The sequence below is a fragment of the Micromys minutus genome, assembly GCF_963924665.1.
Source record: "Micromys minutus genome assembly, chromosome: 12".
NCBI lineage: Eukaryota > Metazoa > Chordata > Mammalia > Rodentia > Muridae > Micromys > Micromys minutus.
The window spans coordinates 14,336,787-14,351,874 of record NC_137981.1 but is presented as its reverse complement, the minus strand read 5'-3'; the positions used below and the strand labels follow the sequence as shown (position 1 = coordinate 14,351,874).

At 46.4% G+C, this 15,088-nt stretch overlaps 1 protein-coding gene across 1 annotated transcript; it reads right to left on the bottom strand.

Annotated features, from left to right (window-relative positions):
* Positions 1-7,225: 7,225 nt before the first annotated feature.
* On the bottom strand, positions 7,226-11,563 carry PSMB5 (proteasome 20S subunit beta 5). The gene is made up of 3 exons (XM_080926958.1): positions 11,361-11,563; positions 10,160-10,466; positions 7,226-7,584 (listed from the first exon to the last, which is right to left on the bottom strand). The coding sequence occupies exons 1-3, from the start codon at positions 11,556-11,558 to the stop codon at positions 7,298-7,300; spliced, it is 792 nt and encodes a 263-aa protein (XP_080783084.1). The 5' UTR covers positions 11,559-11,563; the 3' UTR covers positions 7,226-7,297.
* Positions 11,564-15,088: the final 3,525 nt, after the last annotated feature.

The following is a 15,088-nucleotide window of genomic DNA, read 5'->3' as shown; positions in this document are numbered from 1 at the left end:
ACTGGGTGAACTAGCTCGTTACTTGGGACCTCCGAGACTGGAATTGGGGGGCGTGGGCCTCAATTCCTCGGTTTCCCAGGGCAGTGTCTCGGGGTCACACATGTTGCCTAGCAGCCCACCTTTACACGAACATTTAAAGCACGTTCTGAAGAAACCAAAATGTCTCCCTGGCACCCCCTGCATCTAGACCGACGCTTAAACCCGGATTTTAAACAGCGCATAAACTGGTCTCACTGCACCTATTTATTATAAAATGCGCGCGCGCGCGCACACACACACACAGACACACACACATACACTATATAACTTTTGGTGGGGGCGCTTGCGTGCTTCAAGGCGAGTGTGGTGCTTAGGGAACAACTTGCAGGAATTCTCTCCACCTTGAGGGTCTGGAGGATCAAACTCAGGTCCATAGGTTTGGCGGCCTTCAGTTGAGCGATCAACCCTGCTGGACACTAAGGTGTGTGCGTGTTTCCAAAAACAGTGTTTCTCTGTATAACTCTGGCCGTCTCTGTAGACCAGGCTGGTCTGAGAAGTGCTAGGATTGGGACCAAAGGTGTGTGGACCACAACCAGCACCCCTTTGATCTTGATCTCCGAGGAGAACATAAAATCCTACGTATACCTATCTATCTATCTATCTATCTATCTATCTATTTATAGTATCTGAAACGCATGATCCTTCTCACGTCTTCCTGGGACTTTCTAGCTTTTCCTCCTCACTTGAACCCCTGACCTATGAGTTTATAAAAGAAAACGAGAAGCACTCTGGCGGCGATAATGCATGCTTTCACCATATTTTGAAGAAGGATACGTTTCTGTCTCTTTCCCTCTCTTGTTGTGGAAGCAGTCTCTACATGCCTCTGTCTGTGGCCTGGGCTGTGTGAAGAGTAGACTGCAAACCTTCCTGGCTTTGCACAGGCAATGTTGACACAGCTCCACAGAGGGAGAGCAACTGTGACAGTACAGGAACACAGCGCACAGGCCTGTGTCGTGTGTGGCTGGAGGATGGGTCTGTCTCCAGGGGAACATGCTTCACTGTGCATTAGCCTCCGCTGTCATCGTCCTCAGTCTCCTTACTGCCGCCCCAAAGCCTCCTGGTCCAGCACCTCCTGTCCGTGTCTGTGTTTTTCCTGCTGCATCCGGGTCCCCCCACCCAGCATTACCTTCCAGTTCCTCTCCCTGGTCGCAGTCTTTGTAGCTTCCTTTCTCACACCGATTTCCTCTGTGATGTCAGCTCTCTGGGTACCTCACAGGGAGCGATAACTTCTCCTTGTTACATGAAAATCCATAAGCAGTACATGGTTTATTGATTGGTTTTATTATTATTATTTAACATTTGTGGGGCTGGGAAAATAGCTCACTCAGTAAAGAGCTTGCTGCTTAAACAGAGGATCTGAGTTCCATCCTCAGCACCCACACACAAAGCTGGGCATGGTCTTGTGTATACAACCCCAGGTCTGTGGAGGTGGAGGTAGAAGATCCCAGGATTGCTGGCCAACCCCAGGGTCCTGATCTCTGAGATACTAGTGGGGGGAGGGCAGTCTCAAAAACAACACAACAACAAAACACCAAAGTGGCCAGTTCCTGGGGGACAGCAGCTGATTTGGCCAAACATTTTGTGAACTAAAGAAAACTCGTTTTTTCTTTCTCATAGCTCAAGCTAAGTAAGTACACGTCCTCCGACTGACCTACACCCTCCCAGGGCACAATTTCAACTGGTGGGGAGAGGTAGTGTAGAGAGACAGCTCAGCAGGTAAAGGAACTTCCTATATGACCCAAATTCTATCCTCAGGACCCAGATGAAGGACTGAACCAACTTCCCCAGCTGTGTCCTCTGACCACGTGATTCTCACATGTGCACTAAGGTTCTGGAACCCACACATACAAGGGCCTGCAAGATGCCCTCTGAACTAAACATACACACACACACACACACACAAAATAAATAAACAAACAGATACTTTTGATTTATTCCTGTTTATTCACTGTGCATATGCCAGAGAGTTGGTATGGAGGTAAAGTTATTTTTATTTGGGGAATGGGGTGCAGTATAGAAGACATCAGATGCCCTGGAACTCCAGACGTGCAGGTTTGTAAACTACCATCTAGGAAACAAAACCTGGACCCTGTAGAAGAACAAGTGCTCTGAGCTACTGGGCTTCCTTTCTGTCCCCAAACCCTTTTTTTTTTTTTTTTTTTTTTTTTTTTTTTTAAATAAACCAGGTCAGCAACTCATATCTAGTGACAGCTTAACTTGAACAATGAAGGGTTAAGTACTGAGTTATGTTAAGCACCTAGCTCAAAGGCAAAGCTTCCGGGAGAAATGAGTTAAATAAACCCAAGAAGCTGATGTGAGAATTTCTTCTGCCTGACCCATTAACAAATGCAAAGCAGATATTTTAGGGTTTTTTTTTTTAGTTTTTTTTAAAGCTTCAGTTGGGCATAGCCCCTGGGAACCAGAGGCCAGGCCTGGTGGGGCCCAGAGGGATGAGGACAGTTTGCAGGCTAGGGAGGAGGAGGGGCGGCCAGGGTTAGCGAGGAGGCAGCAGCTGCTCCTGGGGGTGGTTCTGGTTGCTGTGTTGGCGATTTCTTCTTGCCCACTGTAATTAAATCTTTCACAATATGATTCTGGCTTCCTAAGGAAAGTAGAATTTATTAAAACAAGCAAGAAATAAACACAAAACAGTGGAGATGCTTGGTTGCAAGATAGGTATATTTTAAAGCATAAAGCTCTTGTGTCTTAAGGTCAATGCTTGCTGGTCACTTTTATTCTTGTATTACGGCCCTGGCAGGAGAGGATCTTCTAAGAAAACTGCAAAATAAGGGAAAAAAAGAAAAGACCCTAAGAATGCCCACTAAAATAGATCCTGACTGGGCATAGCACTCTTGTTACTCTGCCCCCCCTCAGACTTACTCATTATCCCACTTCGTCTGCTGCTGGCTTTTTTGTTTTATTTATTGATGTATTTATTATGCATGCAGCGCTCTGCCTGCTTGTATGCCTTCAGGCCAGAAGAGGGCATCAGATCTCATTTCAGATGGCTGTGAGTCACCATGTGGTTGCTGGGATTTGAACTCAGGACCTCTGAAGAGCAGGCAGTGCTCTTAACCTCTGAGCCATCTCTCCAGCCCTTGTGTTGTTTTGTTTTTGTTGTTTTGACGTGTACCCAAGCTGGCCTCAAACTTGCTACAGAGACAAGAATGCCCTTGAATTCCTAATCCTACCACTGCCTCCTTTACTTTTTTTTTCCAGACAGGTTTTCTTGTGTGGCCCTGGCTCTCCTGGAACTAGCTCTACAGACCAGGCTGGCCCGGAACTCACAAAGATCTACCAGTCTCTGCCCCCTTAGTGATGAGTGTCACCACCTCAGGTCTGTCTCTACCTCTTAGGTGCTTGGATGTCAGGGATATTCAGTGGTTCCAGGCTTCATCTCACCTCTTAATTTTTTCCCAGCATACCACATGGATTCCATGGGCCAGAATAAATCAGTTGTTTCATTTCCCCTCAAAAGACGTGACCTTCCTTTCCCCAAATGGCTTTGACAGTTTTCTCATTTGCTAGCTGAGGATACTGAAGAGATGGGGACCTTCTGGTCTTGCCTAAGAGGCAACACTCCGTAACTGTTATGTTGCAGCCTCTGATGGGCTTAACTGTCCTCTGCCCCCTCTCCCTCCCTCTCCATACTCCACCTACCTCTCCCATCTCTTCACATCTGCTCACCCGGCTGCACTTTCTACCCCCACAGCCCTCCCTTGCCAGAATGCATCCAGCCTTTACCCCCATGATGTTCTCTGCTTGCAAGAGAGCTCCCAGGCCTCTAGGAGTGCTTGCTTTCTTCTCATTCCTGTTAGTCCCCAGACCAACCCAGAGGAGTCAGGTTTTGGTGATGCTGAGCTGGATGGGGAGGGAGGGAAAATGTCAGCCATCCCTTCAAGAGCCTTGTCTCTTGGAAACGGGAACGGCCGAGAGAAATCAATCTTTCAGCTATTTAAGGCAATTTCTTTTCCATCATCCTTTGTCAAGACCACTGTATTAGGAATGGATCTGGAGAGTCCCTGAACGTGTACATGCCACTCAGTGGCTGCATCACCTCCATGATAAATCTCTACTGCAAAGCCATCATCACCGGTGACAACTTACAAAGCTCAGCTACAGATGACCTATAAAGTAGCAGTTTTTCTTTTTATTTGTTTTAGATTTATGTGCATGACTATTTTGCCTGCGTATACATTATGTGCAGGTGTGTCTGGTGCTGGCAGGCATCAGGAGTTGGTCCCCTGGAACTAGTATTGCAGATGCTTGTGAACCACCATGTGGGTGCCGAGAATTAAACCCAGATCCTCAGCAAGAACCAGCGCTCTGTATTACTGAGCTGTCTCTCCAGCTCAGAAACTAATGACCAAATAAATATTAACTCTTATTCTTTTTTTTTGTTTGGTTTGGTTTTCAAAACAGGGTTGTTCTGTGTAGCCCTGGTTATCCTGGGACTTACTCTGTAGACCAGGCTAGCTTCAAACTCAGAGATCAACCTGTTTCAGCCTCCCAAATACTTTAGAAAAATGGGTGAATGACTACATTTGGCTAATATTTTTTTGTGCATATGTGTCTATGTGCATGTACGTTTAGGTGATGTGTTTATAAAAAGATAAAGAGGGGGAATATGATCTATGGAGGTATGGGGGAAGGGAGTGCTTCAGTGGGCCCATGCTGAGGCATCCCTTCCCCCCTGAGGGACCAGCCACAGTATAGTATAGAATAGTTTATTCAGGACATGAGGAGAAGGGGAGTTCAGAGGGCAGTAGGGGCAGAGAAAGGCAGAGAGGGGGAGCGAGAGGAGGAGGCTGGCCATGAGCATGATGGAGTGGGGAGGGAAGCAAGAAAGAACAAGAGAGAGAAGAGGGGCCAACAACCCCTTTAATAGTGTCAGGGACACCTGGATTTTGCTGTGGGGCAGAGCTTGGACAGATTGCTAACATGAGTACCCTCAAAGCCAGAGGCACCGGGATGGAATAAGCTGCCTGATGTGGGTGCCGAGAACTGAACTAGGGTCCTCAGGAAAAACAGCAAGTCCTCTTAGTCCAAGTCCTACCTCTAGCCTCACAGACACTAGCAATCTTTCCTTACCTTTATCCTAATTTCTTTCCAGAAAACCCATCACACATTGACCTCTACTACGTGGCTTTTGTACCACAGACCCAGGTTAGAGAAATAGGAATATAAAATCTGTACATTTATCTTTGTTTTTTAAAATAAAGTTGTTCAATTAAAAAAATGACTATTTTTGTCTATAATAAATAAAACTGTCATATTTTATAAAAAATGAAAAAAAAGGAATAGGAACATACTGGGAAATTATAGGCCTGCAGGTTTCACTTTCTCTCCTACAGGACTGTGCAGATTAGGTGTTTAAACAGCCCACTGCTGAAGCAGTGTGGGGAGGACCTGGGGCGAGAAGCGCATCCCAGTTTGAGGCCAGGGAGCTTTATGTTCTCTGGAGAAATGAACTGCAATCAGTCCTCAGTACTTCCTTTTCAAGGCACACTGTTTTCAAAGAATGTTCTTTGGGGTCCCAGGGAATGTTGCAGAGGCCATAAAAGCACAATGGTGGGGTTCTACACCCCAAAACTCCACTTCAGCCTCTTAATCTGGTTTCTTTGAGGTATAGATTTCTCCTTAAAAGTAAATCTATCTATCCGTCCCTGGCTGTCCTGGAACCAGGCTGGCCACACAGAGACCCACCTGCCTGTCTCCTGAGGCTGAGATTAAAGCCTGTGTCACCACAGCTCAGTCAAATTGATTTTAAACATTCTAAGTTTATTTAAGACTGGGTCTCAGGGCTGGAGATGGCTCAGTGGTTAAGAGCACTGTCTGCTCTTCCAGAGGTCCTGAGTTCAAATCCCAGCAACCACATGGTGGCTCACAACCATCTGTAATGGGATCCTAATGGCCTCTTCTGGTGTGTCTGCAGACAGCTAGTGTACTCAAATACATAAATAAAATCTATTTTTTAAAAAAGCATTTAAAAAACTCAGCCTGACTTCCAATTTATCATGTAGCTGAGACTGGCTGGGGTTTGAACCTAGGGCTTCCTAAATGCTGGATATGTACCCTACCATCTGAGCTATGCCCCAGCCCAAATTTTCTAAGTATAAAATGCAGTCTGTTTGTGTCCATGCTAATGGTTCCCGGCTCCAGAGGCTTTACAGCAAAATGAATCTCCCAGGCAAGAGAGTCATTTGTTTTCCAAGTCTGCCCTCGAGGCTCACTAATCCACAAGTTCCCTGTACTTGACAAATGCAATTAACAAGCCTCCATCAGTTCCCATGGCCAACCTCATCCATCAGGACACAAACTGCGCGGTGCTGACTTCTACATGACTTCCTGTCTATGGCATATCCTCCTGACAGCTCCACCTCGGCTTACAGGGCACCAGGGTGTGTGAAGTCAGCATCATGTGTGCTCAGCAGGGTTTTTCCATCCACACACTCTAGTAGTGTTTGGGCTGCTTCCTGCCTAGGAGACCAGAAGCCCAGGCTCCCCCTCAGTGGCAGGCACATCCCCATCTTGAGAGAGTAGGACTTCTGAGGCTTCCAGGCCCTCCCTCCCATCTCACTCCAGATCTGGCCCAGTGTGGTGGCCCATACCTTGAATCACCGGGCTCACGAGACAGAGGCAGCTGGATCTCTGTGAGTTCGAGGCCAGCCTGTTCTACAGAGTTCTAGGATAGCCAGGGCTACCCGTCTCAAATGAAGGGCAAAAAGAAAAATCCCAGACTTACCCTGTTTATCATTCTACACGGCACAGTCTCCTCCCACCTCAAACACAAGAGCCTCCCCTCTGCAGCCCTGCCCACAACATCCTTGCGCATCTTTCCACCTCATCGACTTTGCCACTTTTCAAACTGAAGCAGCAAGTCTCCCCTCTTCCCCGCCCCTCTCCTGCTTTGCTATTAGCTTCAGGAATGGGGACATTAATGTATTCACCAGACTTTTTCCTCACAGCACTGTTTCCTGTAATTACAGTGCCTTCTCTCCCATTGTCCTGGCTTGGCTGTCAAGTGCTTGAAGGAGGGACAGTGTGGACAAGAGGCTGAGAAACAGTACAATTTTAGCACCCAAGAGAGCAACACAAACAGCTAACGCATCAGGAGCTCATCAACTGGTGACATGCATACCAATGTCCAGAGTGTCACAGAAGGCACTGAAATAACGACCCCACTGTGGAACGGAGCACTATTCTTTATTATAACCAGGGAGAGCCACCTAGGGACGCAAACAGACACATCCACCTTCCCTCAGGGGACAGGCGCACTATACTTGTCGTGTAAGTCAGCTACGTTGTCACTGGAGACCCGGATCCAGCCGTCCTCCCGCACGTGGTAGAGGTTGACTGCTCCTCCAGAGTAGGCATCTCTGTAGGTGGCTTGGTAGATGGCTCGGCGGGCCAGATCATAGGCCTCCTCCACTTTGAGGTCATAGGAGTAGCCTCGATCCATGACGCCATAAGCATACACAGAGCCAGACCCCACTGAGAAGGCCGTCCCAGAGATCCTGTTCCCCTCGCTGTCTACATAATAGAGGCCTGAAGATGAGGTGAGCAGGAAAAAGGAGAAAAAAGGCGTCATTGTTATTTTATTCATCTGCTAAGATGCTTACTTTCCTCAACAGAGATGTAGATCTGCTGCAGAAACACACACCATTCCCCCACCCCACCCTCACCCCCACAAAATAGGATCTCAGCAAACTTGGGAGGTGGAGGCAGGAGGATCAGGAGTATGCCTTAAGTTTGAGGTCAGCCTGGGCTACATAAACCCTGTCTTAAATAAAACGGGCGAGAGTGACTCCTCGGCTGTGAAGAGCACTTGTTGCTCTTGTCTAGGTTCAGTTCTCAGTATACACAGGGTGGCTCACAACTGTCTGTAACTTCAGTTTCCAGGAGATGCAATGCCCGCTTCTGACCTCCGTAGGCACTAAGCCCGCTTCTGACCTCCGTAGGCACTAAGCATGAAAGTGGTACACACACACACACACACACACACACACACACACACACACACACACACACACATGTATATTCACATACAGAAACTCAAAAAGAAACAAAATACATTTTCAAAAAACTGAAGAAAGACAGAATCAGATTTACTCTTGAGATTTCCAGATTCCACATCATATCGCCCACCTCTCCTCACAGCATGCAAACCATCCCTCCTGTTCACACCACACCTTTCCTCACAGCATGCAAACCATCCCTCCTGTTCACACCACACCTCTCCTCACAGCATGTAAACCATCCCTCCAGTTCACACCACACCTCTCCTCACATCATGCAAACCATCCCTCCAGTTCAAACCACACCTCTCCTCACAGAATATAAACCATTCCTCCTGTTCACACACCTCTCCTCACAGAATATAAACCATCCCTCCTGTTCACACCACACCTCTCCTCACAGAATATAAACCATCCCTCCTGTTCACATCACACCTCTCCTCACAGCATGCAAACCATCCCTCCAGTTCACACCACACCTCTCCTCACAGAATATAAACCATCCCTCCTGTTCACACCTCTCCTCACAGCATGCAAACATCCCTTCTGTTCTCTTGGTAACTCCAAAAGGCAAGTATACTGGACAAATCAAGTATAGAACTTCAGGAATGGTGGGTTATAACACTTATAACCAAGGGCTGTAAGAGCTGTCTCATTTTAGGTCAAAAAGGAAACATGACAGAAATGGCAACCCTACAGCTGAACGTTGTCACCCAACACAGTGGGCAGCAACTGCATGAAATAGACTTCACTTGAAATGGCACTACTGCCCAATAATGAGAAATAATTTGGGTATTTTATATAAAATTAACTGTAAACCAACCCCACTAGCTTTATTTACTTCTGAGATACAATGTGTCTATGTGCTCCAAGCTGTTCTATTGTTATATAGCTTAGGGTAGCCTTGAACCCTTGACCCTCCTGCTTCAACCTCCCAAATGTTCTAGGATCACAGCTGTGTATTGATTGGCTTATTTTTGCTTCTTAAATGAGGGCCAGTGAGGTGAGTCAGCATCTAATCGTCAGTCCCACCAGGCCTAATGTCCTGTACCTGATCCACACAACAAGAGAACCAATTCCCACAAGTTATACTCTAAACTAAGTGCATGCTGAGATGTATGCTTGTTCACACTTACACATGTGGCTCACAACCATCTGTAATTATCTATATTTGAAGGGTTCCAATGCCCCTCTTCTGGCCTCTTCAGGCACCAGGTACACACTGTGGTGCACAGACAAAACACTCATGCATATAGAAGAAAACAATATTTAAAGTTTAAAAAACATATTTATGAGAATTTCTTTTTCTGTTTTTTGTTTTGTTTTGGAGACAGAATTTCTCTGTGTAGCTTTGGCTGTCCTAAACCTCTCTCTGTAAACCAGGCTGGCCTCAAACTCAACATGCCTCTGCCTCCTGAGTGCTAGGATTAAAGGCGTGGACAACCACTGGCTGGCTACTCATGAGAAAATTTAAAATTATGTGTGCAGCTCATAATTTGTCCTGTTAGAAAATGCTCACTAGGGGCTGGAGAGCTGGCTCCCACTTAGAAAATTCTTGGGGCTGGAGAGACGGCTCAGTGGTTAAGAGCACTGACTGCTCTTCCAGAGGTCCTGAGTTCAATTCCCAGCAACTACATGGTGGCTCACAACCATCTGTATTGGGATGCAATGTCCTCTTCTGGTGTGACTTAAGTGAGAGATAGTGTACTTACATACATTAAATAAAAAAAGAAACGCTAGCTAGTTTATCTATTGGGCAATTTAATTCTCAGTACAAATGTTTTCTAGTCCTTACTGTATGGGGAAGAAGGAGAACTGTTGTGCAGACAATTTACTAATTGTTTCATAGGTGATGCTTACTCAACCAATTGACAGATGAAGAAACAGGCTAAGGATAAAGGTAACCTAAGGTCAACTAAGCAGTCAATGACACAGCAAGTCCAACTCCACATCCTTCTTTGGAAAGGGAAGGAAGAGCTAAGAACCTAATAACACATCCATCCACCTCAGCACCCATTAAAAGCCCTTAAGTCATCTATCCATTTATCTAACCCTTCCCACCGCAGTGTCAACCCCGAGGACTACAGGACTGCAACACAACTCACCAGGGCCTCTCTTATCCCAGCCACAAATCATGGTGCCCATGGACAGCCCCATGCCTTTGTACTGATACACCATGTTAGCAAGCAGTTTGGAGGCCGCTGCGACGGAGATGCGTTCCTTATTGCGAAGCTCATAGATTCGACACTGTCGAGCCAGCAACCGCTCCCAGAAGCTGCAATCCGCTGCACCCCCAGCCATGGTGCCCAGAAGGTAAGGGTTGATCTCTATCACTTTCTTCACTGTCTGGGAAGCAATATAAGCACCCGCGGTGGCCCGGGAATCCGCTGCAACAATGACTCCGTGGCGAAACTAATTAAGGTCAAGAAAACAAAGAGGAGGCCACATAAGACCACAAATACTCCCAATACTTAATTTTGTATATAAATACAGAAAGATAACCGGGCTTTGCATCTTTTTGGTTTTGTGATCGACTTCATATATAACGTCGTTCGGGTTTAACAGAAATCCCTGATTTATGAATAACTATTTTACCCACTTTACAGAAGTAGCAAGCTTAATGAGTCAAAGACACCCCTAAGAGGACTGGAGAAATGTCCAGTGGATAAGAGCACTGGCTGCGGGGTTGCGGGGGATTTAGCTCCGTGGTAGAGCGCTTGCTAGGGCGTGGGTCAGCTCCTCAGCTTTGGGGTGGGGGCAGCACTGACTGCTCTTCAGAGGTTCGGTTCCCAGCGCTCACAACAGTCTGTAACTCTTGTTCCAAGGAATACGACTCCCTCTTTTGGCCTCTGTGAGCACTACACACGTGGTGAATATACATAAAGGCAAAACAACAAAAATAAGAACAAATCTTTAAAGACTAGCCTCATTTCCAGGGATAGTTATTGCAGAGGCGGAACAGGGACCCTAACTATTTCAATAACCCTTGGACTTCATAAAGCTCCCGGGAGGGGACGCCAAGTTTATAAGAGCTTTGGTGAACGGCGACAATAGCTTTTTTTCCCTCCTCCACGGTCCGCTGTTACTGTGGCTTCCCTGTTCCCAGGTAGGGCTCCTGAATAGGGGCAAACTGGGGTCGCCTAGGAGCCCAGCGTGCTGTCCGTCTCCTTCCCTCACTGCCCCCCAACCCCGGCCACCTCCCCCTTCTCAAAGTTATGAGACGGTGAAACCGCTAAGGGTCGGGATGAGAGGACCGAACCTCCGCCCGACTCGGTTCCGGCTGAGATGCCGGAGGAGTGCGAGCACCTTGAAGGCCAGGGTGGTGGTTCCGTGAAGCATTTCGATTCGTGGCTCCTCCGGGACACCCCAGCACGGCGTGGCTAGGCTCAGCCCATCACCAGGACTCCCGGGACCCAAGTCCAGCAGATCTGCACCACCTCCGAGTCCAAAAAACCCGTGCTGATTCACCGGCATCGGCCGCTGTAACACGCTGGCCAGCGCCATGTTTAGCAAGGGCAACAGGAACTGCCTCCGAGAACACCGCCAAACAACGAACGGGCAACGTCGCGACGTCACAGCTTCATGTCCAGTTAAGCCTATACGGAGGAGGCGCCATTTTTACTCCGGGCAACCACGCCTCTAAATACCAGCGCCAGACTGTTTTCTGCTAGGAAGGGCGAAGGAGAACGCTAACTGGTTAAGATGGCCATGTTTACTTTGGTATCGAGGGAGTATGGATAAGATTAACTTCAAATTCCTAGAGAATGGTCGGAACGTTCAAGTCCAGTGAGGGAAGCGAGTTCGGCCATCTTTGAGAAGGGCGTGACTGCTTGAGACTCTAAGCTGGTCTCTGGTGTTTGGTCATCGCCCAGGCCCAGGTTCAGGTTACAACTGCTTCTCTATTTCTCAAAACCCGGTTAGGAGACTGAAGTTGCCATTTTCTTTAAGGCCATTCATTCAATTATTGGTTAAAATAATCGTTTTCAGGCCATTTGCCCATTGTATGAATTCAGTAATAGTTTGCCGCCTCGTTTTGATAGCATTTATAAACCATATCTTGGGTTTTGTTGTTGTGGGTTTTTGGTTTTTGGTTTTGTTTGTTTGTTTTTTAAGATGGTCATACTCTATAATCCGGATTGTTCTTAAATTCACTAGGTAGGTAGCCCAGGCTACCCTCTAACTGGCCAGGTTTTCCTGCCTTGTTTCAGACTAATGAGACAGCAGGCCCAAGCCACACACCAGGCTCACTGCCTCTTAAAGGTTTTTGTTTTGTTGTTTCTTTTCTTTTTAAAATTTTATTTATTTATTTTATGTATATGAGTGCTCTGTCTGCATGTACTCTTGCATGCCAAAAGAGGATATCACAGCTCATTACAGATGGTTGTAAGCCATCCAGTGGTTGCTGGGAATTGAACTCAGGGTCCTTGGAAGAGCAGCTGATGCTCTTAACCACTGAGCCATCTCCCAAAACCCCTCGGGTTGTTTGTTTGCTTGTTGTTTTTGCTTTATTTTGTTTTGGGACATACTCTCAATATATATATAGCCATGGCTAGAGCTGGAATTTGCTGTGTAGACCAGGCTGGCCTCAAACTGGGATCCTCATGGCTCTGGAGCACTGGAATTAAAGGTGCTTCACCACTGTAGACATAATCTCTTATGCACTGTTCACCTGTCAACAAAGCAGGATTAGAAGGTGGGATATCTAGGGGGGGGTGGGGTGGGGAATTCTAGAAAATAGTCAGGCTCGGGAGATAGGAGAGTTGCCCTGAGCTCTGAACACTGGAGGAGATGCTCCCATGAACCTGAAGAGAGGTAACCAATCACATGGCTGGACTGAGACTAGTTTAAAAGGATAATTGAGTTATGAGTCAGGGAACAAGGCCAAAGCTATTGGCCTAGGCAATTACTCAGAAACATTGTCTTAGAATTGTTATTTCTAGGTAGAAAAGCATGGGGCTATATACCATACCCTGCTAATAGTAACCAATTTTTAAGGTTCTCTTCCACCTCTAGTGAGAATTTTAAGTAATAAATTGTTTGAAAGGCAAATAAAATAAAGAAGAAAAAACAAAGTTTTGGTTAATTGAAAAAGTAGATTCTCAGTTCAGCACCTGCTTTTATGGTTTTTTTTTTTTTTTTTTTTTTTTTTGTCTTTGTTTTTGTTTTTTTCAAGACAGGGTTTTGCTGTGTAGCCCTGGCTGTTCTGGAACTCTCTCTATTGACCTGTATGGCCTCCAAGTCAGAGTCCCTTCTGCCTCTGCCTCCCAAGAGCTGGGATTAAAGGTGACACCGCCCCACCTGGTTTAGCATCTGCATATTTACGCCAGCAGTAATTGACATCTGAGAACCTGCAGGAGAGGTTCCATACAGATGTATGAAGAGACTCTAGCTGCAGTCGATCAGGGTTAGGCCCTTCAGTGGGAGTGGGCTATCTTTGATGGCCCTTTCTTTCTCCACCCACCATCACCTCTCAACACGTTTAGGATGGACAAGTCAGGAAATAGGCATACACATGCAATGTTGCTTCATGTTTTGTGGGTCCAAGTCTCACCACCAGAGGTAAGGAATTTTTATCTGTGTCTCCCACTTTGATGATGTGGAGAATGCAAGATTGGACTTGGGGAGTTGGCACAGTAAATAAAAGTGACTGATCTGTCTTCATTTTGGATCACCACAGTTTGGAGCTCTGTAAGTTCAAGGCCAGCCTTGTCTACTTAGCAAATTTGAGGTCAGTTAGGACTGCAATGTGAAACCCAGTCTCAAAAACAAACAAAAACAAAAAAAATTTTTCAATTACATCCCGCCTCCCCGTGTGTGTGTGTCTGTGTGTGTGTGTGTGTCTGTGCCTGAGTCTGTGTTTATACACCAAAACAGGGTTGGAGGTCAGAACATAATTTACAGGAAGTATTTCTGGCCATCAACCATGTGGATCCTGAAGATCAAACATGGTGTCTCTTTGCATGGTGTCAGGAGCTTCCACCTGCTAAGCTGTCTTGTCAATCAGTCCTTCAGTTTCTTATCCCTTCATCCTGAAATGTTCTCTTAAGCTTGTTTCCTGGTCCCAAAGGTTGTCACTGTCTAATCCACCAGCTGGATAGTTGGGTTGGTTTTCCTACAAAGAAATTATATAGTTCAGAGGTGTGGAGGTCAGCACAGATAAAGGTCAGCTGAAACAAGTGGTCAGTGATGGGTTTATCAGAGAGATCTGGGGTCTGCTTGGGTTCCATTGCCCCTCAAAACTACAGCCTAACCAGTACATTTTAAAAAAAGATTTATTTATTTATTATATATAAGTACACTGTAGCTGTCTTCAGACACACCAGAAGAGGGCATCAGATCTCATGACAGATGGTTGTGAGCCACCATGTGGTTGCTGGAATTTGAATTCAAGTTCTCTTGAAGAATAGTCAGAGCTCTTAACCAGTGAGCCATCTCTCCAGCCCCTAACCAGTACATTTATAGGTTGAACTATCCCACCCAGGTGAACCAGTGAGTTTATGTGAGATTACCTACTGTTGCAGAATATTTTATCTCATTATGAACCCCAAGATTGTGAACAGGAAAAGCCTGTTTCTTGTTGTGGTGTGGTTCAGCCTCAGCACACACCTTTAACCCAAGAGCTTTCTGTTTACTGTAAGGTTTGGTCTGTTCCTACATATTGTGATGCTAAGTACTGCCCCCCCAGTCTGGTTATGCCCCCACCAGCCCCCAGTACGAAGAGACTGTTTTGTAACCTTGCTCCTTAATTTAAAATATTGGTTGAATAAAGATGTCTACAGCTTACACCTGGGCAGAAGAGAGGTAGATGGAGTTTCAGTTCCAGGGCTTGAGGTCTGAGGCAGCACCGGATGAAGAGAGAAAAGGTCAAGAGAGGAGGAACCATGGGGTAACTGATTGTGAGAACTGACCATGAGGGCTGGAAAGTCAGAGTAAGAGTGGCCTGGGTGGAACATGGCATGTCACATCTTGGGCGTACTGGCAGGGAGGTAGACATAGTAGCAGAGAGGGTAAGATTTCTATCTGCTTGACTCTAG

Coding starts and splice junctions, on each gene's coding strand:
- PSMB5 (XM_080926958.1), bottom strand. CDS start 11,558: ATGGCGCTGGCCAGCGTGTTACAGCGGCCGATGCCGGTGAATCAGCAC. Junction 10,467..11,360: donor CCACCACCCTGGCCTTCAAG/GTGCTCGCACTC, acceptor GACCTTAATTAG/TTTCGCCACGGAGTCATTGT. Junction 7,585..10,159: donor CTGGGATAAGAGAGGCCCTG/GTGAGTTGTGTT, acceptor CCTCATCTTCAG/GCCTCTATTATGTAGACAGC.